General features: G+C 42.8%; 1 protein-coding gene across 1 annotated transcript in view; it reads right to left on the bottom strand.

Annotated features, from left to right (window-relative positions):
- ptprsb (protein tyrosine phosphatase receptor type Sb) overlaps positions 1–26559 on the bottom strand; it is a 186417-nt gene that overhangs the window by 154600 nt on the left and 5258 nt on the right. The window contains exons 2-3 of the mRNA XM_084056464.1: positions 21176–21321; positions 14937–15078 (exon numbers count right to left, since the gene is read on the bottom strand). Of these exons, the coding sequence (XP_083912590.1) occupies positions 14937–15078; positions 21176–21321 (288 nt within the window). The remainder of the gene's footprint in view (positions 1–14936; positions 15079–21175; positions 21322–26559) is intronic.

Below are 26559 nucleotides of genomic sequence, written 5' to 3'. Positions count from 1 at the left end.
TTATAATTTCCCCCGCAAGATTTTATTTGAAAATAGCCGATCTACAAGCTCACAACGCGTCGCGATGCGACGCGTTGTGAGCTTGTAGATCTGCTGTTTTCAAATAGCTGATGTATATGTTTAAAGTGCTCATGCGTGGCCCATAGTCGCTTCTTTTGGGCTGGTTTTCCTACACCTGGTTGCTTGTTTCTCTCACATAATCTGGCAACACGGCACACATTATGGGCTCTCACACACGCACACATTATGTTTATATTATCCTTATCCTTATACTATACTTGTGAGGACACACACATTATTATAGGATGGTGATTTTATGAATGACATTTTTACCAGAACCCTGAAGCTGAAAACAGCTGATGTATACGACCTCACAACACCAGCTCATAGATCAGTGGTTCTCACGCTTTTTCGTGTCAAGGACCCCCAAAATGATGTGGCCGCGAGAGCGGACCCCCATCTCAAAACATTTTGTCCCAGGGACCCCCAGAAGCAAAGATTTGAGTTGAACAAAAATAGAAATATTCAAAGATTATATAAATAAACAAATCGTTCACGATTTTTACAAAAATAACAGATCGTAGCGGCACTCTGTGCCACGCAATGAGCTTGTAGATCCGCTATTTTTGAATAGCCAAAGTATACAATATGGTTCAAGTGGTTGAAATGATTGTGACGCTGTGTTTACAAATTGTGCTGGGTACCCCCGCTGGTACCCCCCAATGGACCGCCTGAGGGTCCCCGGATCCCACTTGACCAATGTCATAGATCAGGGGTCTTCAACAGGGGGTCCGGGACCCCTAGGGGGTCCTCAGAGTTACTACAGGGGGTCCGCCAAATCTTTGTGTGATAGGATTTTTTTTTTTACATTAACCACTTGAACCCTTGCATCCCTATTCTGAGGAGAACTTTAGCCAAAAATAGCCGATCTACAAGCTCACAACGCCTCGCAGCGCGAGGCGTTGTGAGCTTGTAGATCGGCTATTTTTGGCAAAGAGTTATAGGTGTAGAGGGAAAAAAGAGCAGCAAAGGTTTATCTGAAACACAATTGTATACAATATAGAGGGGGTCCCTGCTTCATCTCTCTCTCTCAGCTAGGGGGTCCTTGGCCTGAGAGCGTTGAAGAACCCTGTCATAGATCACCCATCTTTGGTGTGTGAAACCGGCACACATCTACGTATGAATCTGTCATAGACTCCCCCCCCCCCAACCCTTAACCCCAATCTCTGCATGTCTAATCCCCGACCGAGTGTTTCCTACCGGGTCTCAGTAGATAGCCCCGCCCACACCGGGCGAGCGCAGTCAGCGCACATACATGCACGAGCACGCGCGCCTACATGTGTGCATGCACACAGAACAGCTGATTTGAGTCAACTCGTGAGGAGAGTAGACTAGCATTAGAACATATCTTCTAATGACCTTAATGTATGTGATTAAAATTAGGTTTACGTTAGGTTTTAATATTTAGGTTTATAAAATACTTTTTACGGTTGTATCTTCTTTGGTGGAGGCATTCTGGTTGCGTGTAGACAGGATACCACCACAGCAGAACTGAAGCCATAATGCTGTGTTTGCTTTTATACCGTGTATGAGGACGCTCACCGCCACCCGTAAACCCGTTATGCATAGTAACCATTTGGGTAGCCTACTTGGCTGGCCTGGCGCGCGCACGCACGCACACACACACACACACACACACACACACACACACACACACACACACACACACACACACACACACACACACACACACACACACACACACACACACACACACACACACACACACACACACACACACACACACACACACACACACACACACACACACAGTGCGGTGATGAGTATCTCTCAGCCACTAGGGGTTGTAAACATGCAGAGTAGCAGAAACCCACAAACTCCCGAAGGCACAACAAACACAACTGCAGCGTCCATAGAAAATGTGTGTGTGTGTGTCAGTCTGTCCATCTGTCTCTGTGTGCACATGCGTGTGTGTGTGTGTGTGTGTGTGTGTGTGTGTGTGTGTGTGTGTGTGTGTGTGTGTGTGTGTGTGTGTGTGTGTGTGTGTGTGTGTGTGTGTGTGTGTGTGCGCAGAGTCACATGGACCCGGGCCAGATAGGAAGTCACACACAAACAAAAACAGAAAACAGGAGACAGAAAAGAGAGAGACACAAGGAGAGAGAGACAGAGAGAGAGACAGAGAGAAAGAGGGAGAGAGACAGACAGACACACAGACAGGCAAATTTGAACATGCACGGCACTTATGCACAACTTATCAGACTTGAATGTATACTCAACTTCTTGTTTATGCCAAAAATGATTGAATATACAGGTTTTGTAGCAATTTCTAGCAATTGTAGAAGTATAAATGTCCACAATTAGGAAGACAAGTACTGTTGACATCATAATGACGTCATTACAACCCATGCAAGTCCTTTAAAATGAATCCTTTAATAAACAAAGTGTCATTCAGCCAACTGCCTGTATCGGTTTAGCTTGATAGTTATTTGTTAACAACACCGTCTGCCGTGTAGCTGAACACACCTGCCTCGACTGTGATTACGCCGTTGTAAGGGAGAACAACAGTCATCGGCTTCCTTGATTCGCCAACCTAAATCGGTCTGGTCAAACCTTACGTGCCATTTGTGCCACTGAACGATCACGGTGGTAGTGCACCCAATAGGAAGGACTCTATACTTCTACAGAGGACGAATTGAACAACACAACTTCATCTGACGGTGTGAGAGATGTTCCACTGGGCGGTGCACCTGAACGGATCTCCAGATGTGCGGGATCAGGCGCAAGTTGCAGTGGAGCACAAGGTGTACTACTTTGCAGGATCTAGTTTTGACGTGTGCATCTTCAACACAGTGTCTCTGCGCTGGAGGCAGTTGCCTCCGGTGACAACTGTAAGAGGAGAGCACCACCATGAGGTTCCCTCGATGAGCCGCGGCTTCACAGCTGTGCTGATAGAGGATATCGTATACATCTGGGGAGGGTTTGCAACAAGGGAACACAGGGACAGGAATTCCTGCAACGTGCTTTATGCCTTTGATGTGGACACCCACAGATGGTTGGAGCCCAGGGTTTCAAGGACTGCTCCAGAGGCGAGGGGGGGCCACTCAGCCTGCGTCTTGGGGAAGATCATGTATATCTATGGAGGAATGAGCGGGACACTAGGACACACTAATGACATCTATAAGATGGACACCGCCACAATGGTCTGGTCTTTAATGAACACCAGAGGCCCTCCTCCACCCGCTTCCGCATGGCACTCTGCCACCATCATCGGAACACGGATGTTTGTATTTGGGGGCGATGGGGGCAAGGGCTCGCACAACTACGTCAGAGTGTTTGACACGGAGACCAACTGCTGGCTGAGCACACCTTCTGCACGGCGTCCTCCAGGTGAATGTCATTCAACCTTTGCCTACAACGGAGAGCTGTGCATACTTTCCGGAGAGGATCTGCTGTGTAAATACATCCCGGAGACCACCTCCTGGAGGACGTTTGAGGCCAAGGGGAAACGCCCCGATCACATGTATTGGGGCTGTTGCATGGTGGGAGATCGTCTCGTTGTCTTTGTGGGATACAAATGTATAAGAACGGGGTGGGGTGGTTTCCAAGAGCTCACACGACTGGGGCGGCGGGGTAGTTCCCGAGAGCTGTTTGAAGATGACCTGTACATCTTAGACTTGAGTCCTAGTCTGAAGACATTATGCAAGCTTGCAGTTATTCAGTGCGGTCTGGAGAAGTCTGAACTCCCACACAACATCAGGTGGGAACTGGCGGCCATGACCCGTGTTGGGGGTAACAACGTTAAAAATAATGCCGATGCTGAAGTGGAAGTAGAATTTGCGAGGTTTTCTGTCTGATCACTGAACTAGCTCGTCTCTGTCAGCGGCATGGAGACTTGCACGGATGTTACACGGAAATTGGTGACCGTGCCAGCAGGCTGTGGCGATTGCATTATCATTCTATTCGGCTCTGTATTCAACGGGTCACCACTTATGGTGTAACACACACAAGTCGGCTGGCTGGTCTTGTTTTTGTTACAATCATTTTCCATAGAAGAACTTGCAGCCTTGTATGGATGGAATCCAAAGGATTGAAATGGGTGGTGGTGACCGAGAAGAACTTTAAATCCATGCACTGACCACAGCCGGCCACTCCTCCCTCCATTAGCCCATTAAGACTGGGAACACATCTGTCATTTTAGACATTAACCACTTTAACCATTATCTTCTACTTTGGCTGTTCAAAAACAGCAGATATAAAAGCTCATAGCGCGGCACCGAGTGCCGCGCTATGAGCTTGTAGATCTGCTATTTTCTGAAAAAATCATGAACATTTTTGCAAATCTTTGAATATATATATTTTTAAAGTGAACATTTGTAACTCAAATCTTTGCTTCTGGGGGATTCTACAAATGCTCTTCTAAAATCCTATTTTTTTGTGGGGGAAAAAATCATGTTGCTATACAATCAGTGGTTCTCAAACTTTTTCATGTCAAGGACGCCCACAATTATATGTATTTGGCCACGGACCCCCGTCTCAAAATATATTGTTCCAGGGACCCCCTTAGAAGCAAAGATTTGAGTAAAAAAAGTTGTCTTAAAATATATATATATATATATATATATTCAAAGAATTGCATTTTTTTTCCAAAAACAGCAGATCTACAAGCTCATAGCGCTGCACTCGGTGCCGCGCTATGAGCTTGCAGATCTGCTATTTTTTTATAGCCAATATACATATAAAATAATGGTTTTAAAGTGGTTACACAGATGCTTTCCCCGTCTTAATGGATTAGGGCAGAACGGTGTTCACTCTCCATTCCGACATGTCACCACTCCGACTAGTGGCTTCCGCGTGCGGTTAGGGTTAGGGTTAGGGTTAGGTATAGGGTTCGTCAACGTCGGAAAGGCGACATGTCGGAAAGGAGAAATGCACCCGGGCAGAACGTGTAGATCCCACATCCCTCTCGCATCCCAACCACACGGACCGCTGCTTAGCAACGCTGTGGCCATTTAGTGTCAGGCAGCCATTATAAACCCCCCCAAAAAAAAAGATTAGATTGCTGAGGATGAGAATGTGGATGGAAGCGGTGGATATGGGTTTTGTTTGGGGGGGGGGGGGGGGGGGGGGGTAATGGGAAAGTAATGGCATAAAGCCCTGTCATCATCATGGTCTCATTCTGTGGTTTTTGTAACTGCCTCTCTTGCAGAACCGCCGCGGTTTCGTGAGAAAAAACGAAGACAAGAAGAAAAGCTTTTTAAGTGAGCTTGGAGGGTTGGGTTAGGTCAGAGCTTCTCAATCTGCGGGTCAGGCACCCCCCCCCCAAGTGGGGACGCGAGAAGACGACGGGTGAGAGTTGACGGTGAAAAAGAGAGGCACGTTGCAGTGGAGTAACCAGGAGACCTGGTTCTGCCAGACCCAGAATAACTGAGGTCCCTTTTATGCCCATGTATGGACGAAATGGCCCGAGGTCCCTTTTATGCCCATGTATGGACGAAATGGACCGAGGTCCCTTTTATGCCCATGTATGGACGAAATGGCCCGAGGTCCCTTTTATGCCCATGTATGGACGAAATGGGGACAAAGCCTCATGTAGGCCGACCCCTTGGGTCTGGCAAAAACTGATGTGATATTTCCCTCTGAGATGTGGAGTGGAGCAGTGTTGATTTTCGTCGACTGAAACTATGACGAAAAATGTTCGTCGACTACCTTTTTTTCACTGATGAAAACTAAATAAAAACGAAATAAAAACTAAGCTACAGTATGATGACTGAAACTAAGACTAAATATATTGACAATTTCGTCAACGAATAAAAACTAGACTCAAATGTTTGGGAGGGACGAGTGGAGAAGAGATCCAGTAGAACTAAAAGACAAGTGAGTCATCATGTGTCCGTGCGGGTGTCACAGATCGAAAATAGCCGATCTACAAGCTCACAACGCGTCGCGCTGCGACGCGTTGTGAGCTTGTAGATCGGCTATTTTCGGCATGCAGCCAAGTGAAAATCAGCAATTTCGATGGCATCACAGCCCACCAAAAATAATCTTTAGTGGACTTAATCAACTGTAGGTTTACTCGACTAAAATCTTATGGTATTTGGTCAACTAAAACTAGAATAAAAGTAAAACATTTCAGATGACTAAAATATGACTAAAACTAAACAGAACTTTATTCAAAAGACTAAATCAAAAAACGCTGTAGTGGAGTCCAAGTAAAGCGGGAAATACTCAAGTAAGTAAACGCACGTATACCTCACAATTGTACTCGAGTACAGTACTTGTACTACTGCCCTACAGTAGGGCATTCACGAATAGTGATTTTTAGTATTCGAATTATTCGACCTATAAGTATTCGAATATTCGATTAATCGATTTGATTATAAAAATAAAAAATAAAAAAAAATAAAAAATAAAAAAAATAAAAAGTTTTTTTTTTTTTTTTTTTTTTCAATGACATTGATGACTGGACTCAAGGAATGCGAGTTGACGTCACACCAGAGCTCACAGCTGCGTGTCTGCTGCAGAAAAGCCACTAAAAAAAAAAAAAAAAAAAAAACTTTTTTTTTTTTATCGAATAATCGAATAGTGGTTTGATAGTCGAATAGTCGGTTTGATAGTCGAATATTCGAATATTCGATTATTCTGTTAATGCCCTACCCTACAGTCTAACAAGCACCGGCTACAGCTTGTCGTACATTGCTGGGGGCTTTGACTAAAGAAAGAAGTAATAAGAACGAAAGATCCAAAAGGAAAAGCCAGTGGCCTTGTACCTCTATTAATCCTGAACTTTTACACTTTTATCTATACCTGTGACAACCCCCCCCGCCCGCTCCACGCCGCCCCCTGTATCCCCCCCCCCCCCCCCCCATCCTGAGGCTAAAAAATGCCAGCGTTGTTGCCGACACTTGCAGATTGCGGTCGGTATAATGTAGGTCAAGTTCTTGTAGGAGGAAGCACTTTTACCCTGTCCTGAATACTGCCGGCTGCAGAGAGAGAGAGAGAGAGAGAGAGAGAGAGAGAGAGAGAGAGAGAGAGAGAGAGAGAGAGAGAGAGAGAGAGAGAGAGAGAGAGAGGGGAGAGAGACAGCGAGAGAGGACGGGGCCGAGAGTTCAGTCCTCTGACCGTCGCAGAGGGGACTGGGGGGACAGCGCACAGACGCCCGGTCAACAGAGAAAAGTTCACGCGCGCGCGCACACACACACACACACACACACACACACACACACACACACACACACACACACACACACACACACACACACACACACACACACACACACACACACACACACACACACACACACACACACACACACACACACACACACACACACAGAGTCCTGGGGGTGTAGGTAATGTGCTGTAGACTGGGGCTGTGTGTGTGTGTGTGTGTGTGTGTGTGTGTGTGTGTGTGTGTGTGTGTGTGTGTGTGTGTGTGTGTGTGTGTGTGTGTGTGTGTGTGTGTGTGTGTGTGTGTGTGTGTGTGTGTGTGTGTGTGATGAAGGCGTGGTAACAGATGGACAGGAGGCTATTCCCCAGGCTACCAGCCTTCTGCTGGCCACACAGCCCTGCCAAGTTTCCCCCCCCCCCCCCTTCCACCATCCTCCCCCCATCCTCTCTACTCCCGAGACCTTCCATTCTCTTCCATCTCTATCATGTCACACCGTCACCAAACGTACACAATGTCAGGCATTCAGCTGACACTCTTAATCCAGAGTGATTTACAATACAATGCAACTAAGGTATAAACACACACAGACAGTAATCTATAGGATCACAGGTAAGAACCTATAGCATCAGTCTAAACAATATTATACAATAAAAATAAAAGTCTGTACATTGAAACTATTAGGATACCAGGTGAACGATCAACATAGCATCTGTCTAATTAAAGGAGTAGTTCACCCCAAAAATGACTTATTTTCTATCTATTGCACACCCCATGAAGCCTTGAATCCATGGATTTATTTTTGTTTTTGCGGCATTCCTGAGACAATAATTTGATTCCCGTCTCCTACCGGCTAATGTATCCGGTAGGAGACACAAAGTAGATTATTTGTGTCTCCTACCGGATACACACCCGGTCATCAAATTATTGGCTTAGGAATGCCACAAAAACAAAAATAAATCCATGAATTGAAGGCTTCATGGGGTGTGCAATTGATAGAAAATAAGTAATTTTTTGGGTGAACTCCTCCTTTAACATGCTATCTAAATAACATGTTTATAACATTGCAGAGAACGACGGATGCTTCCTATTTATCGCAATGAAAACTCACTTTCCAAGATTTTAAAGGAAAAATATCAACTTTTTTTTGACCATATACCATTTCTTTTATGTTATTATAAAAAAAATATGTATATTAATGATATATTATCAATACAATCGTAGTGTTTTGCCAATTATTTGGGGTGAACCACTTGCAGTGTCCTCATGGCCCTTTATTGGGAACAATGCCCACAGGTTGAGATTAGCTGCTCTAGGTCTAATGCGAGTCGCAGGTTCGATTCCCGAGCCCCGACGACCTTCGCTGCGTGTCACTCCCCGTCTCTAACTCTCTCCCCGTTTCCTGTCTCTCCACTGTGATATCCAAATAAAAAGGCAGAAAAGCCCCCACAAATAGCTTTAAAAAAAGATAAGAGAAAGGCTGTTCTAAGGACATGGTGTCTCCTGCCAAACCCAGTCCTAATCCTCTCCCTGCTCTGTTGTTGTTGTTGTTGTTGGTTTTTCCTCTTGTTCGTCCATGTTGAAAGGAGCCATGATGCCACCATGCCACCCTGCTGCCAGGTTGCCGGGCAGAACGCCCAGGTCCCCACAGGTCCCAGGCCCCTCGCAGTGCCTGGCTGGCACACACTGACTCTTTGCCCTTGTGAGCTTGTAGATCTGCTGTTTTCTCTTTATTTCTTAAACGTGTTTTTTCCCCTTTTATCTTTTTTTCCCCTTTGAGTGATGTTTTAATTTCTTTTTTTAATGCGTGTGAAGATAAAAAAATGTATGTAAGGAAAGTAAAAAAAAAGAGATGATTATTGCTATCGGGAAGAGACCTCGTATATCCGTGTTTCAACTTTTAATCTTTTCTTTTTCGTTTTTTGTAAAGATTAATGCTCTACTTCGTCATGCTACAGTGTCACAAAAAACAGTAGCAAAAATAGATCTACAAGCTCACGGCACGTTGTGAGCTTGTAGATATGCAATTTTTTAACACATAAATAAATAAATGGTGAAAATGGTGAAAGTGAACGTGGTTAAGTGTGTCAGTGTGTGTTTTAAAAAAACTATTGAACCAATCAAAAGTATTAGCAACAGCTTGTGACTATATAATATCTGCATTGGATCCATTGGAACTAAATACTGTATATTGACAATTTTGTCAACAAATAAAAACTAGACTAAAATGCCAGCTAGTGGAGAAGAGATCCAGTAGAACTAAAAGACAAGTCAGTTTATGTTTGGTTGCGCTCGGGTGTTGCGCTCTGAAAATAGCAGATCTACAAGCTCACAACGCGTCGCAGCGCGACGCGTTGTGAGCTTGTAGATCTGCTATTTTCAGCATGCAACCACGTGTAAAATCACCATCAAGGCACCGCCAAAATACATTTTTTTTTTTTTTTTACTATAATTTTTGTCCCACGATTTTGTAACCCACATTTTTTCACCCAGTGCCAATTGCCTATGTAATCCTGGGCACTACCTACCCTCTGCCAGCCTAGGGGGAGCCCAAGCTGAAGCTCATGCCTCCTTCAATGCATGAGGAGCAAGCAGGCCGCTTCTTATCACCTGACAGGGGGGAGTTTCCCTGGTTGGACATAGCGCGTGGAATGAACACGTTATTCCAACCAGTTCCCTTCTCCTCCATCAGGCGCCCCGGCTGACCAAGGGGAGGCAGTATAGTGACCAGGATTACTACATGTTTTTGTGAGGGTATTAACTACCCTAGGAGACACGGGGAGAACATGCAAACTCCACACAGAGTAGGCCCTTTCGCCAACCCCACCTAGGGTATGGGCGCCGATGACGTGGAGGAGAGAACACGCCCCCAGCGCCCACAGCGTCCCTGGCGGGAATCGAACCCAGGACCTTCTAGCTGTGAGGCGACAGCGCCAAAATACATTTTAATCGACTAAATCAACTGTAGATTCGACTATAATCTTATGATATTTAGTCGACTAAAACTAGACAAAAACTAAAACTAAATGGAATTTTATTCAAAAGACTATGACTAAAACTAAATCAAAATTTGGTGTGAAAATCAACACCGTTTCGGACATACAAGGTTTCAGTTCGACGGCAACGATATCTGATGACCCATCATGCCACCCTTCATGCTGCCATGCTGCCAGGCAGAGAGCCAGCCGGTCCCCAAGGGTCCCTGCGGGCACCGCAAGGCAAGCCATGCGTGGCAGCACTGACTCCCAGCACTTAGGAGAAGCTACATTAGATTAGTTTAGCAAAGGGAGAGAGAGAGAGACGGACTGAATTAGATCAACACCTTCAGTCCGTCCAGAGAGAACAGCGTGGCCTACGGAAGAGGAGGGTGAGCCGGGAGCACGCTGGTGGTACTGGAAGACGTGTACTCAGAATGTATTGTTTTACTTAAGCCATTAACCCATTGAGACCTGAAGCCGATTCTACATGTCTCCTAAATCTCAACAGTATTCTGAAAAACGTATGTTTCTATATCAGTGGTGCTCAATCTTTTTCATGTCAAGGACCCCCAACATTATAAGTATTTGGCCGCGGACCCCGATCAAAATATTTTGTTCCAGGGCAAAAGCAAAAGATTTCAGTTACAATTTTTCACTTTAAAAATACATATATTAAAAGATTTGCACACATTTTCACGATTTAAAAAAAATAGCAGATCTACAAGCTCATAGCGCGGCACTCGGTGCCGCGCTATGAGCTTGTATATCTGCTATTTTTGAATAGCCCAAAGTGTAAAATAATGTTTTTTAGCTCAAATCTAAAAATGAGACAGTTCCAGGTCTCAATGGGTTAAGACCTGAAGCCGATTTTACAAATGTTTCTATATCAGTGGTGCTAAATCTTTTTCATGTTAAGGACCCCCCAAAAAGTATATGTATTTGGTCACGGACCCCCATCTCAAAATATTTTGTTCTAGGGACCCCCAGAAGCAAAGATTTGAGTTAAAAATGTTCGCTTTAAAAATATGTATATTCAAAGATTTGCACACATTTTCAAGATTAAAAAATAAATAGCAGATCTACAAGCTCATAGTCGCGTGATGAGCTTGTATATCTGCTATTTTTGAATAGCCAAAGTGTAAAATAATGTTTTTTTAGCTCAAATCTATAAATAACGCAGATGTGTTTCAGGTCTAAATGTGTTAAGTTAAAATAGCAGTAGTAATCTGAAGACTCACCTCTTCAGACTCCATCTTTAGCCTGTAGCACTTGACTTAGTCTTGACGACCATGCAGTCTTATGCAGTGTTAAGGACTAAAGCGTTACAAAGTAATGCGTTACTGTAACGCGACTACTTTTTGCGGTAACTTATAACGTAACTAGTTACCTTTTCCCATTCAGTAACGCCATTATAGTTACTCTTATTTAAATGGGTGCGTTACCTATGTTACGTTATGTGATCCAACTGAACTGATTCCGCCGGCGGAGTCTACCTGTCATCTAACCTACAGGCCATGTGCTCTCATAGTAACATGAGCCAAAGCATGTTGCACAGTAGAAAGTGAAAGTGGCAGAGAGGAGTGATGATTGGTTAACGTAGGATAACATTTCAGGGTAAGCCAATCAGAGACATAGTGGAAATACACACACAAACACGGCAGCACGCCCACCACTGCGCGCACGTGCACACACACACACACACACACCCACACACACACACACACACACACACACACACTCACTCGCACGCGCACACTCACTCGCACACTCACACACACACACACACACACACACACACACACACACACACACACACAACAGCTTGGAAATATAACCAATTATTTGTAATTCGTGGAGATAAAGGACGCTAAAAATATTGTGGTCAAATGTAAACAGTGTGCAGGACAGAATACATCGTCTACATCGAGTAACAGCAATGCTAATCTCCTGAAGCACCTAACTAAAGTACATGGGGCTATAAAACTGGTCGCCAAAGACCCCACCACCTCCACCAGCGGCTGTGACCCAGATGGAGCTACTCTATCTAAACAGCCAAAATAACATGTCACCCAGACTCAACTACACAGATTGATTGCCAGGTATGTTGTTGAGGACATGCTTCCCATCGCAACGGTTGAGTCTGTTGCCTTCTGAGAACTAGTCAGCAAAATACCAGTGAAAGCAGGGCCACGGCGCAGAAAGACGTTTTCCAACTACATGGAATATGCTAAAATTCAAGTTGAGCTCAAAAATAAATTTGATGAGTTAGAATATCTCTCTCCCACCGCCGATATATGGAATGCACATAATGCACTTTTATTTGTATTATTATTTATTTTTAAAGTAAAGTAACTAGTTACTATTTACTTTTATAATTTAGTCACTAGTAAAGTAACAAGTTACTTTTTTGAGAGCAGTAACTATAACTATTTACTTTTTAAAAGTAACTTGCCCAAAACTGGTCTTATGCAAAGGTTCAAATGTAATTTAGATAGCATGTTATTTAGACAAATGCTAGGTTATTTTGTTTACCTGGCATCCTATAATTTGTATAGTTTCAATGTACATATTATTACTTGTTGATATCATATTGTTTAGACTGATGCAAGGCTCTTGGTTTACCTGTGATCCTAGTTTACTGAGGCACTACACTGTCTCTCTGCATTTGATGTATGTGCTTACCTTGCTTACTGTAAGTCACTTTGGATAAAGAATGTCTGCTAAATGCCCAAATGATATTATACATTGTAGCAATATCACACTATAGAGATACTCTGTTACAAGTAAAATGCATGTATTCCAAATTTTTGCATTAGTATAAAAGTAAAGCATGAAATTATACAGACCAAAGGTAGAATATACAATATTTGCCTCCGAGATGAAGTGTTTGTAAAGCGAATTGTACTGAAGAACAGTACTTGAGTAATTGTACATAGTTCCTTTGCACCACTGGCCAGGAACAATGCAGCGGTGACCCCCAGTCCCCCCCCCCCGTCCCCCCGTCCCATCTCAGAGCGAGGGTCTATAAAAATAACCAGCTGGGTGTGGCACATCACCGGCCTTGTCACATCCACGGGTGACAGCTCTGGGAACGGTAGTCCAGGTGTGTGTGTGTGTGTGCGTGTGCGTGTGCGCGTGTGCGTGCGTGTGTGTGTGTGTGTGTGCACCAGTTAAGCAGTAAAGTCCAGAGTTCCAGTAGGTTCAGAAGTGTGTGGGAGGTTTGATGAACACACAGCCTGATGTCAGACTGGAGACTGAACGCTACAGGCTGACGTTTCCCTCCACCACCAGAATATAACCCATCTCCAAGGGGGAAAGGGATTAGATTTTCCCCTAACCAATCACTATAGAGCCGTTCATCGATCAATCAAATAAGCATGTTCATGTTATTGAAATAGGAGTCATGTTTCAAGCGTGGGATGCAACACGATATCCCATAGCCTGAGGGTTCACTGAGTTCAGTGAGTTCAGACTATACCCCCCCCCACCCCCCCCCCCCCAGCCATGAAGCACTGAACACCAGTGGTGGAAAAAGTACTCAAATTTTTTAAGTAAAAGTCCAGAATTAAACATTTACTTGAGTAAAAGTACAAAAGTATTGGCATCAAAATATACTTAAAGTACCAAAAGTAAAAGTACTAAAATATTTGAAAATAGCCGATCTACAAGCTCACAACGCGTCGCATCGCGAGATGCGACGCGTTGTGAGCTTGTAGATCTGCTATTTTCAAATAGCCTACTGTATGTATAAAATAGGGCTAAAGTGGTTAATGTGTGTTTTATAATATAATCATTTGTATCACTAAAGTTTTCAAATAATTGTAGTGGAGTAAAAGTACAATATTTGCCTCTGAGATGTAGTGGAGTAGAAGTAAAAGTATTGGAAATTGTAAATACTCAAGTAAAGTACAAATACCTAAACATTTTACTTAAGTACAGCACTTAAGTAAATGTACTTAGTTACTTTCCACCACTGCTGAACACACTAAACAACTAAACAAACCAGGTGCTCACCGGAGACAGAAGTAGTTAAGGAAAATGTTAAAAGTATCAAAGGTGCTCCTGGCTCCCTAAAACATGAGATAAGAAAAAGAAGAGAATCTGGGCACTCAGAGTGCCCTGGATCCTCTGGTTTAATCACAACTGTACCCAATGATTCAGTACACCGAAAAGGACGATAATTCCAACAACAATAATGTTATTACTCCTCAAATGTCAGCTCCTGGCACACAGCTTAACTACTTAAACCCCAGCATCCGTATAGTGGGGAAAGCTTTCACAGCAAAATAGCAGATAGACAAGCGTTGCACGTTGCTCACGTTTGTGAGCTTGTCAATCGGCTATTTTCGGTGAAAGCAAAAGACACTAGCATAGCCCCGAGGGATTCCGGTCAACCATATAGCTGTTAAGGAGTAGTTCACCCAAAACATTATTATTTTCGATCAATTACACACCCCATGAAGCCATGAATTCATGGAGATGAATGTGTGTGTGTGTGCGTGCGTGCGTGCACGCACGCACACACACACGCACACACCTTATCCTTATCCTAGATTTTTGAGTGGTGCCAACCACTCCTAAATTTGACTGTGTGTGTTTGTCTGTCCGCCCGTATGTTTGCAGACGGCCTCAACATGTTTGTTCAACACACAAGTCATTTTTTGGTTGAACTACTCCTTTAAGTGGTTAAAGACCTAATGAAATGAAAAAAATAAGAATGCATCTGTCTGAATGAAGGCAGCGTCCTTCTCGTCTCAGTCTGTCTGTCTTACCTCTGATGATGGCCAGCTTGGCGGTGACGGCGACCTCTCCCTCGCTGTTGCGCGCCACGCACTCGTACACGTTTTCGTCCCGGGGCGCCCGGAGGGGCTGGATCCTCAGCACGGCCCCCGCACCCCCGTCATACTCTACGGTCTATGGACGAGACGGAAGGAAGGAGCCACAAGGAAAGGAGACAATTAGATGTGAAGGGCCCAACCGGCTTGGCACACACATCAGAGGACGAGTCTGGCCCGAATGCAGCCTTAAAAAGGGATAGTTCACCCCCAAAATGACATTTTTTATCAATTATACAACCCATGAAGCCTTGAATTCATGGAGATCTTTTTGTTTTTCTCGCATAATAGTTTGATGACCGGCGAAAAGATGCTAATGCCTCCAGTAGGAGACACAAAGAGTCTCCATTGAGTCTCCGTCGGTCATCACATTATTGGCTTAGGAATGCGACAAAAACAAAAAAATCTCCAAGAATTCAAGGCTTCTTGGGGTGTGTAATTGATAGAAAATAAGCAATTTTTTGGGTGAACTACTCCTTTAAGCCAGCACCACTGGCCTACTGCTGGCATCAGACCGTCTGGAACCTGGGGAGCTCTGGCCCAGATTCAGTTACTCTGCTGTTTGTTTTACAATTGGACAATAATGACTTAAAAAGCAGTGATTCGCAACCTTTTACACTTCAGAAAGGCCAATGGATAAATGTTTTTACCTTTATATTTATGCTACAGCTGTGAAATGGTCTGTTGGTTACAATATAACAGGTGGTATTATTATTATATTTTATAACAGGTGAAGGCTATACTCTATGAGGGCAGTGAGTAGGTGTGGACAGCACCATCTTTACTAGATTTAACCCATTAAGACCTGAGGCCGATTCTTACTTATGTCTTCTAAATCCTAACAGTTTTGTGAAAAACGTATGTTTCTATATCAGCGTTTCTCAAACTTTTTCATGTCAAGGACCCCCTAAATGATATGTATTTGGCCGCCGACCCCCCCATCTCAAAATATTTTGTGCCAAGGACTCCCAGAAGCAAAGATTTGAGTATAAAACGTTGGCTTTAAAAGAATACAAATATATCAATTTGCACACATTTTCTCGATTTTTCAAAAATAGCAGATCTACAAGCTCGTAGCGCGGCACTCGGTGCCGCGCTATGAGCTTGTATATCTGCTATTTTTGAATAGCCAAAGTGTAAAATAATGCTTTTTAGCTCAAATCAAAAAGAGACACAGACGCGTTCCAGGTCTTAATGGACTAATAAATTCACCGGGTGTTGTATTTTTCAACAGTTGACTTTTTGACACTTTTGGACTCTAAAGTTCATCGCCTGTCAGCCGCTGCCCTTTTTAAAATGACATGTACGTTTAAAAAAGAATGAACAGATAGTTTGAAGTCCCAACCTCTAGCCCTCTATCCTATTAGTTCTTTCTTTTTTTTGTATTGGCATTTTGTGAGGTAAAGAATCCTCTGGAGAGGGTAGAGGTGTCAGGGACTCTTTCTGTTAAAAAGGTGCGTATTGTAAAACATCCACCAGAGCACTGGACTGTGGCCAGAGGAACTCTAGTGCTGCCGTTTTTTAGCACCATTTGGTTCCATTTGTACACTCTCAGAGTTAAATTAACATTGATTTTACACTACAATTTGGGGTCCCAGAGATAGAAATGCCATTAAATGGGGGTCCGTAGCCTAATGCATGTCAAACTGGGGGTCCTTGATAATATTTTTTTTTACGGCTAGAGCTATAAAAATCTTCTCTTATGGGGGTCCCCGGCTTATCTTTTCAAATGGGGGTCCACGGGCTAATAAGTGTCAATTTGGGGGTCCTTGACATGAAAAAGTTTGAGAACCACTGCACTACACTGTCTGTATTCACAAGTTCAGCCACATATCCTGCATTATCACAGACCGTGGTGGTCAACGTATATACTCAAGTCAATACTCATAAGTATTCAAAAGTGCATATTACGAAGTACATTTTCTTTTGTATATACATATATGAAAATAGAACATTTCCTCCTAAAATCTGAAATGTCAAAAAAAAATCAACAGAAAAAGAAAACAAAGTAGCAAAAATAGCACATCTACAAGCTTGTAGATATTTTAGTAGGCTAATATTTGAAATAGGGCTTCAGTGGTTAATTCATAATGTATGGGTATTGGTATGTTTGGGTCCCAATGTCCCTTACTAGAAATGTATATAGTCGAGTCAAAACGTCACATATTTCTACTTGAAATGTAGCAGAGTGAAAGTCAACACACACACAAAAAAAGTACTTTGAGTACAGTAGTCAAGTAAATGTACTTAGTTACTGTCCACCACTGATAATCATATCGGACCATATTTCAGTAAATATTTCCTTTTCTTTAGGGCTCTGCAGGAAGCTAGCAGTCTGTAAGAGGGTCCTTACAGACGGTGTCTGTGCGTTCAGAGCTAAGCTGGCAGCTTAACAGCTGGACCACACATACATCACGGCCACATCTCCTACACACACTGCCAATAGAATAACTTACCTGCACACATTCGTTCCTTTCACATTTAATATTTTCTGAAATATAAAATGTTATATAACGGGGCTTCTGATGGAGCTGAATCCTGCCCACATTTTTGAGTCATAGGTCATAGATGATGGTCATATATACAGTAAGTGATGTCATCATAGATGACTGATGTCGCAGGCTGGTCACGTGAAGTACGAGATCCACATTGAGAGCCACAACGCTGTTCAGCGTCAATGTTTTTTTGTATTAGGCTACCCAGTGTCATTTTCAAACCATGTTAACACGAATGGCAGTGAATGGGAGGGAGTAAGGAAGGACCTAGCTAAAAAATTATAAAATTAAAGTGGGGGTGGGGGGGGAAATCGTAACTTCTTGGTATGATAGAAAATCTATTGTAAATTGTGTCCCTGGTAAATTTAAAGGGAAACCCTGCCCACATTTCATGTGAATCCTATTGTGAAGTAAGGTCCATAAGGCATTTTTATTCAGTCGGGACAGAACAACGTTCGCGTTTCCTAGCCAAGCTTGCGTCACTGTTCACACGGCTGATGGAACGTTTAACGCTGAAATGTGTTCGTGGTAGATTCACATTTCGCCAAACCTGCAAGCTCACAACGGGTCGCATAGATCCGCAACACATTGAGAGCTTGTAGATTGGCTATTTTCGGTGGCGCACAATGTATCATAAATTAGGCTGGCGTGCTGGTATTCCCCTCTCATTGCAACGTTACTTTCCTAGACCAATGCACCTGGTGAGAAATGAATGAAATATCCTGAAACAAGTCGGTGTTGTACTCGACACTATTTTGGAAAAAGAAATCCAATTGTGACAAGAAGGAGAACATGTGAAAATGTGACCCTAACGCCTCCCTAAGTCCGTTCCACCAGGCAGGCGCTTGCTTGCTTTCTTCCTCTGTGCCGGAAAAAGCACGGCCAGCCGGCCAGCAGCCAGCCAGCCTACGCAAGCAGACAACGTTTTAATGAGATAGAAGTAGGCACCAGTGGCACCTTTCCAAGACCAGGTTCTTACAGAAGTAGGCACCGGTGGCACCTTTCCAGGAGGACCAGGTTCTTGGCACACAGAAAAACCTGAGGCCAGTGGTTCTGTCATGCTCTGCTCCACAATAGAACAAAAGGATTCATATTACGTTGTTGGCAGAGCTCCTCTCTTTGCTACTGTATGATATTATGCTTACTGCACATGATGTGATAGCTGTTATGAATCTAAGTACATCTAAGTACTATAGGTCTTTTGCAACGGCCTGCCTATATTTATTTTTTTAAATGACTGTTCTGTTTATTTATTGACAGTACTGCATATCTGAAGCTGAAAGCGAGCTGTATTTTAGCATTTTAGGTTATTTTGTTTGTGAACCCAGACAAGCAGATGGCAGGGTGTGGGAGGAAGTCTTCAGGCTCGGCTTCAGTCAGTCAGGTCCAGTAAGGGGACCCGTCTGCTTCTGGAGGCAAGCATCGTAATCAATACAATACATCCTCCCATCAGTTCAACGCCAATCGATGCATGCACTGATCGGTTCAATGGTAATCGACACATCCTCCAATCAGTTCAATGTGGTTGTATGGATGCAGAGCAGAATATGGGCAAAACGTGGACACTATGCATCAAAATATATTTTGGGGTAATAGGGACTGGGCAATGTGGATTTATGGATATCGATAGAAATCCATCCAACCCATCGATGATGTCACTGGTAGGCAGGTTTTCTGAACTGTCCACACACCTCCAATGAGACACAGAGTGAGTAGACAGATATAGCCCCATCTTATAATGAGCATTATTAGTGAGGACCAGTTATATACAGTATCATTTATTATATAAATGGCGAAGTGCTCCTTTAAGCCCCATTATATAGTTTTAAAAAGTTTTTTTTTTTTTAAATGCAATATAATAATTTAATCATCGTCACAATGTGATAATATCATCACAACGTCAATGTATTTGGCCAAAAAATATCAAATTTGATTGTGTCCATATTGCCCAGCCCTATATTGGAGCTTGCAATATATTTTAGCCATACAGCATATCTATTACACTTGTGTTTACATTAATTATGTATGTGTGATAACAAATGTGTTTCCTATATGCTGAATGCTGTAAATATAATATATTCCAACATTACATTTCGCTCTTTTCTTCATTATATTATTTAAAACGTGTATTTGTTTTATAATTCAGCCTAAAGTGTAAAACAGACTGTCAACAGTGACTGTGTTTACAGTGTGATATATATCATTACATAACTCTATTTGCACAGTAATCTGCCGCTAACAGGATGAAGGCGACATGAGCATCTGCACTGAATGATAAATTAATGCTTCCAACTGCAACATGACGGATGAGAATCACTGCTACATCATAACAAGCATGATGATTCATTCTAGCGGTGTAACACTTAATCCAACTAACCAATAGGCTTCTATGCACGGCAGACATATTGGAAAGAAATCTGGGCCTCTTAATTACTTCCTTCACATGTGTTAACATGATACTAACGAAGGCTCTGTTCCATTCTGGTCAAACAGAGTGGTCAAACAAACATATTGTGCATGTTGGCTCACTGAAAACACTCTGCTACACCAGCGTGTCTCAAAGTGTGGTCCAGGGACCCTCATGGTTCCTTGAGGGGGTTCCAAATGGCCCCTTTATGGCTGTGTAACTGTTGGTTCACTGTGCGTAATGGTTCACTGTGCTACACTAAATGGAGCAGAGCCTTAATTAGTATAAATGGTAAGACAGGATTTAAGGAAGGGACCAAACGTCTTTCCAATCGTGCATAGAGCCCATTGATTCTGATGAGAAATCACTGTTCACATTATAACCAGCATGATTATCTGTTCTAGAGGTGCAACTAATCAATAATGTATTTTGTTATGTCTTTTATTCATAAATAAAGTCAAAATTGCTGATCTACAAGCTAGCAGTGTGTCACCACGCAACACGTTGTGAGCTTGTACATCAGCAGTTTATTTATATTTTTTTGCACGACACAGTTGTGTCCATTCGTGCAATTTAAAGGCACACTTCTCGATTATATGATTAATACAAAAAACGCAATTGTAATGTAAATTACAAGTAAATAACAGTCGCAGCCATAATTCATTCATTATTCATTTGTTCATTCATTATTCATGATGCCATGAATAAAACTTGCCGCATTGATAGAAATACATTTTCTAACAGAATGTATTTACGTTGGTGTTGAAATATATTATGGAATGCGGGAAATATATTTCTTAATAATGCCATGTCGAAAAAAATATATTCTGGATATATTTTCAAGACATGTCCTATAGTTTTGAAAGCGGCCAAAATATATTATGCAAAATATATATTTTGGATGTTTTATTGGATATAGTGTTGGAGACATATTTCAGTGGCCAAAATATACATTTGGGATATATTTTGACCACACAAATATGTATTTGGGATGGGCCCCTACTGCAAAGACTATATGTATGTTTAACCCATTCAATCCGGGAACGCATGTGTGTCATTTTAAGATTTCTTTGGCTATTCAAAAATAGCAGATATACAAGCTCATAGTGCGGCACCGAGTGCCGCACTATGAGCTTGTAGATCTGCTATTTTTTGAAAAATCGTGAACATTTGTGCAACCCGACCCACAGGTTGAGACTCTATATAATATATGCTATAATTAGTATTTGCAGTGTGGGGCGGTAGGTGTGATTGTTGTGCATTGTGACAACCACCTCGATGCGCTGAGAGTTGACCTTCTTGCCCTTCTTGTTCCAGTTCACGACGGGCTTGGGGTCGCCCGAGGCCTGGCACACGAACGATGCCACGCCCCCCGACACGCCGATCTGGTCCCCGGGAATCTTCGTGAACTTAGGAGGAGCTGAGAGAGAGAGACACAGAGAGAGAGAGAGAGAGAGAGAGATGAGAGGAGGAGAGAGAGAGAGAGAGAGAGAGACAAAGAGAGAGAATAAGGATTAATAAATCAATAATAGGCTGAATTTTTTACCTGGTGAAGTCTGGCATTCTTATTCTGGACCAGTCAGCAGAAACATAATAGACAAAAATTTGGCAAAATAGACAAACATTTGGCAAAAATATAGACAAACTTTGGCAAGAATGTAGACAAACGTTTGGCAAAAATATAGACAAACGTTTGGCAGTTTTTAGTGAAAATGGACAAATATTTGGCGAAAATAGACATTTGGCAAAAATAGATAAACATTTGTCAAAACAAGCAGATCAAAACACACGATTTAGATGGTCTACTGGTCATTAGATGGTCATTGTCATACAACAAAAGTTTGTAAAGTGGTAAACAGCATGAAATGATCAAAGCCAGTTTTTCCATCCAACCAAAGGCAGACAACTAGCCATGCTCCACTTGACCAATTAGAACCACTGGAGCCCACCTCAACAACAGAAACTGTCAAGAGAAAGTGGCACGCTGGGCAACACCTAAACTCTACACGGAAGTACTGGAATTTGGCGAAAGCACCACCCAAGGAAATGACGTTGACTCCCCGTGAATGAAACGAGTGTTGCGATTGGTCGAAATAGATTGTTTCCGGGGATAATATATATGACAGAAGTCTATAGTCTACACTCGACGCGTTGTGAGCTTGTAGATCGGCTATTTTCAATAGCCTAGGTATAAAATAGTGGTTAATGTATGTTTTATAATGTCATAATTTATATCTGCAAAGTAACTAAAGTTTTCAAATAATTGTAATATTTGCCTCTGAGATGTAGTGGAGTTGAAGTAAAAGTATAGACAATTGGAAATACTCCAGTAAATTCAAATTGTATGCAAGTACAGTACTTGAGTAAATGTACTCAATTACTTTCCACCACTGCATAAGGCCACAGACCCCCATAACGCTGAGAGTGTGTACAAATGGAGCCAATATGGGTCATTAAGTTTAGAGTCCTCAAACCGCAGATTGAGAAGCAGTGTGTGTCCAGACTACAGACTGTGGTGATTGGCTGAGCATTGTGCTTACTTCCTGTGTGGGTATCAGCTATAAAGGACACGCTCAAGGACTTCCTTTGGGTCATAAATAAAAGATGCAGGGGCCCCCAGTCTCTCTCTCTCTCTCTCTCTCTCTCTCTCTCTCTCTCTCTCTCTCTCTCTCTCTCTCTCTCACTCTCTCTCTCTCATCTCTCTCCTCTCTCTCGCTCTCTCTCTCTCTCTCTCTCTCTCTCTCTCTCTCTCTCTCTCTCTCTCTCTTCTCTCTCATCTCTCTCTCTCTTCTCTCCTCTCTCTCTCTCTCTCTCTCATCTCTCTCTCGTCTCTCTCTCTCTCTCTCTCTCTCTCTCTCTCTCTCTCTCTCTCTGCTTAGTTACTGCATGCAGCACAGGTTGTAATGACACAGGTGTCCACAGGTGTCACTGTGGTGAACACTGCCTGGAACAGCCTCAGTAGACCATTTGGTCTAAACTGTGCCCTCTATGCAGTAACCAGGGTGATAATTACATCCTTACATCCTGTTAGTTGTGTCCACACATGTAAGGCGGAAACGAAAATCCCTTTAAGGCAGTGGTACTCAAAGTGGGGTCCCGGGACCCACAAGGGGTCCTTGAACGGGCTCCAGTGGGTCCCCAGCAATATTAGTCAATTAGTAACTATATGTGCATTGGCTATTTGTTACTCTGAGAGTGTACACATTGAACCAAATGGACCCTTATGGGTCTGTAACTCTGAGAGTGTACAAATGGAACCAAAGGGACCCTTAGGGGTCCATGGTTCTTGCTGTGCTTGTCTAGAGAGAATCATTCTATGGTTCTATGCTGCTTATCTAGAGAGAATCATTCTATGGTTCTATGCTTGTCTAGAGAGAATCATTCGTTGCTGAAGCAGCTGTTTTGAGCTCAACATAAATCTGCCGCTCGTACAGACGGAAAATGAAAAAGGAAAAATATAGCATGGGCCAGTTATGGAGCCTGGACTGTTTTTTCTCTTTTTTTTCCCAGCTGTAAAGTCAGATCAATCAACAACTTCATGTCTTATACTCCCCCCACCGCCCCCCCCCCCCACCCTGTTTATTGTTTTGTTTGTACGCTCTCTATCTCTCCTCCTGTCTCCCTCTCTCTCTCATATCTGACCATTGCATTCTCCCTGCTGTGTGTGTGTGTGTGTGTGTGTGTGTGTGTGTGTGTGCGTGTGTGTGTGTGTGTGTGTGTCCTTGTTGCCATGGTTTCCAGCTGTCCTCCTCCTCAGCATCAGAATGGTTCTATCCATCGTGGGGAGGAGGGGGGGAGGGGTCGGGCTGACCCTCTCCATCTCCATGGCAACCTGGCTCCCATCCCACCCACTCGCCAGAGGTGCAACATTTTCTTTCCATCTTTTTTTTTTTTTTACTTAAATAAAAGTATCAAAATACCACCGGTGTTACTGACGACTGAAACTATGACGAGAAATGTTCATCGACTACCTTTTAAAAAATATGTACTTGAGTAAAAGTAATAGCATCACAATATATTTAAAGTACCATGCAGAATGTTCCATTTCACAAGCTTTCAAAATGCATTAAAAGAAAAATATTTAGAAAATCGCTGATCAACAAGCTTGTAGATCTGCTATTTTCAAATAGCCAAAGTAGTGTATATAGTGGTTAATGTATGTTTTGTAATAATAATAATAATAATCTAAAAAGTAACTAGTAACTATAGTTTTCAAATAATTGCAGTGGAGTAAAATAAAAGTACAATATTTGCCTCTGAGATGTAATGGAGTAAGTAAAAGTACTGACAACAGTAATGTAAAAATGCCCCAAAATGTTACTTAAGTACAGTACTTGATGAGTACATGCATACTTAGTTACTTTCTACCACTGAGTAGAGGCTTAACGTATCGAAAAAATGGAAATAACACGAGCAAAGTAAAAAAAAGTACAGTACAGAACTTAAAGGAGTAGTTCACCCAACAAATAACTTATTTCCTATCAATTACACACCCCATGAAGCATTGAATTAATGGCGTTTTTATTTTTGGCGACATTCCTAAGTCAATAATTTGATAACAGGCTGTCTCAGGCTGTCTCTCCGGTAGGAGACACAAAGAGTCTCCTTTGTGTCTCCTACCAGATACATAAGCATCTTTATCATTTATCACCAAATTATTGGCTTAGGAATGCGACAACAAACTCAACTGCTTCAAAGCAGATCTACAAGCTCAAAAGGCATCGCTTCGCGGCGTGTTTCCAGCTTGTAGATCCGCTACTTTTGATGCTTTTGTGTGGCGCTGTAGTATGATCAAGTACGACGTTAATGTGCGACGAAATATAAACTCAGTTATACTTAGTTTCCACCACTCCCTCTCTCGCCCACTATATTCTCCGGTCCGTGGGCGAGGTGGTGCCGCTGCCGTTACGGTTTGATTCCCGCCCGCCCGCTCCGGAAGAGGACGGCGGGCGGCACTCAAACAGAAAGCTCTCTTATTGAGCTCCGCCGGGGGTTCATTTGGTTTCATTTGTTTGTTTTATTTTAACTCGTCTTCCTCCCACCTCTTCCTCCTCCTCGCTGACTCACTGCCATGTGGAACAACCTTCCTTTACACTTTTTTTACACACACAAAGTGCTCCATTGTACACACATGCACACTCAAAAGTGACGACAGTCTTCATTCTACAGCATATATGTATTTAGATATAGCAGTGCTTGAAACCAGTGTTGATTTTGTCGACTAAAACTATGACGAAAAATGTTCGTCCACAACATTTTTTCACTGACGAAAACTAAATAAAAACTAAATAAAAACTAAGCTATGATGACTAAAACTATGACTAAATATATTGACAATTTCATCAACAAATAAAAACTAGACTAAAATGTAGAACTTAAAGACAAGTCATTTTATGTTTGGTTGCGCTCGGGTATTGCGCTGCGTTGTGAGCTTGTAGATCGGATATTTTCAGCATGCAACCAAGTCTAAAATCAGCCATTACGACACCATCAAGGCACCGACAAAATACATTTTAGTCGACTAAATCAACTGTAGATTTAGTCGACTATAATCTTATGATATTTAGTCAATTAATTTAGACAAAAACTAATTTTATTCAAAAGACTATGACTAAAACAAAATCTAAATGTGCTGTCAAAATCAACGCTGCGGGGGGGGGGGGGGGGGGGGGTCTGGTCCGCGGATCCCACTTAGACAACCACTTGCTTACTTACGTCTAACCCGCCCACACACACTCTCACTTGGTGCCAGCAATAAAAGTTACTTTCATTTTAATGTTTTTGCCGTAACGCTGAAGAAGGCAAAAGTCTGTACAGGTGGTGCTTATATAGTGAATCTGAGCAAATTTCATATCCTGCAAACGAGCCATTTAGAATTCAAGGTGAGAGAGGGCTTTATTTTTATGACTTTTGAATACTTTGGCAGCGCACCGAGCATTCAGCAAAGTGCCTCCATCAGCACTATCATTACAATGTGCACCATCAACAGAACCTCACAATCCACTATGGCTGTCTCTCTGCCTCATGCCCACAATGGCTGTCTCTCTGCCTCATCCCCACAATGGCTGTCTCTCTGCCTCATCCCCACAATGGCTGTCTCTCTGCCTCATCACTATGTCTGTCTCTCTGCCTCATCCTCACTATGTCTGTCTCTCTGCCTCATCCTCACTATGACTGTCTCTCTGCCTCATCACTATGGCTATCTCTCTGCCTCATGCCCACAATGGCTGTCTCTCTGCCTCATCCCCACTATGGCTGTCTCTCTGCCTCATCCCCACTATGGCTGTCTCTCTGCCTCATCCCCACAATGGCTGTCTCTCTGCCTCATCACTATGGCTATCTCTCTGCCTCATGCCCACAATGGCTGTCTCTCTGCCTCATCCCCACTATGGCTGACTATCTGCCTCATCACTATGGCTGACTATCTGCCTCATCCCCACAATGGCTGACTATCTGCCTCATCACTATGGCTATCTCTCTGCCTCATGGCTGACTCTCTGCCTCATCCCTGTTGTAGACTTCTGAATGACTTCCTCCCCTGTGTAACAGTCAGTCAGTGGTGGAAAAAGTACTCGGCACAATGTCCCATTTCACAAGTTTTCAAATGCATGGATTAAAGCTAAATTAAATCTCACAACTGAAAATGTCCCAATGTGCG

Source organism: Gymnoscopelus microlampas (assembly GCF_963454915.1).
Source record: "Gymnoscopelus microlampas genome assembly, chromosome: 5".
NCBI lineage: Eukaryota > Metazoa > Chordata > Actinopteri > Myctophiformes > Myctophidae > Gymnoscopelus > Gymnoscopelus microlampas.
The sequence above is the reverse complement of the archived record's forward strand: the minus strand, read 5'-3'. Positions and strand labels throughout refer to the sequence as shown.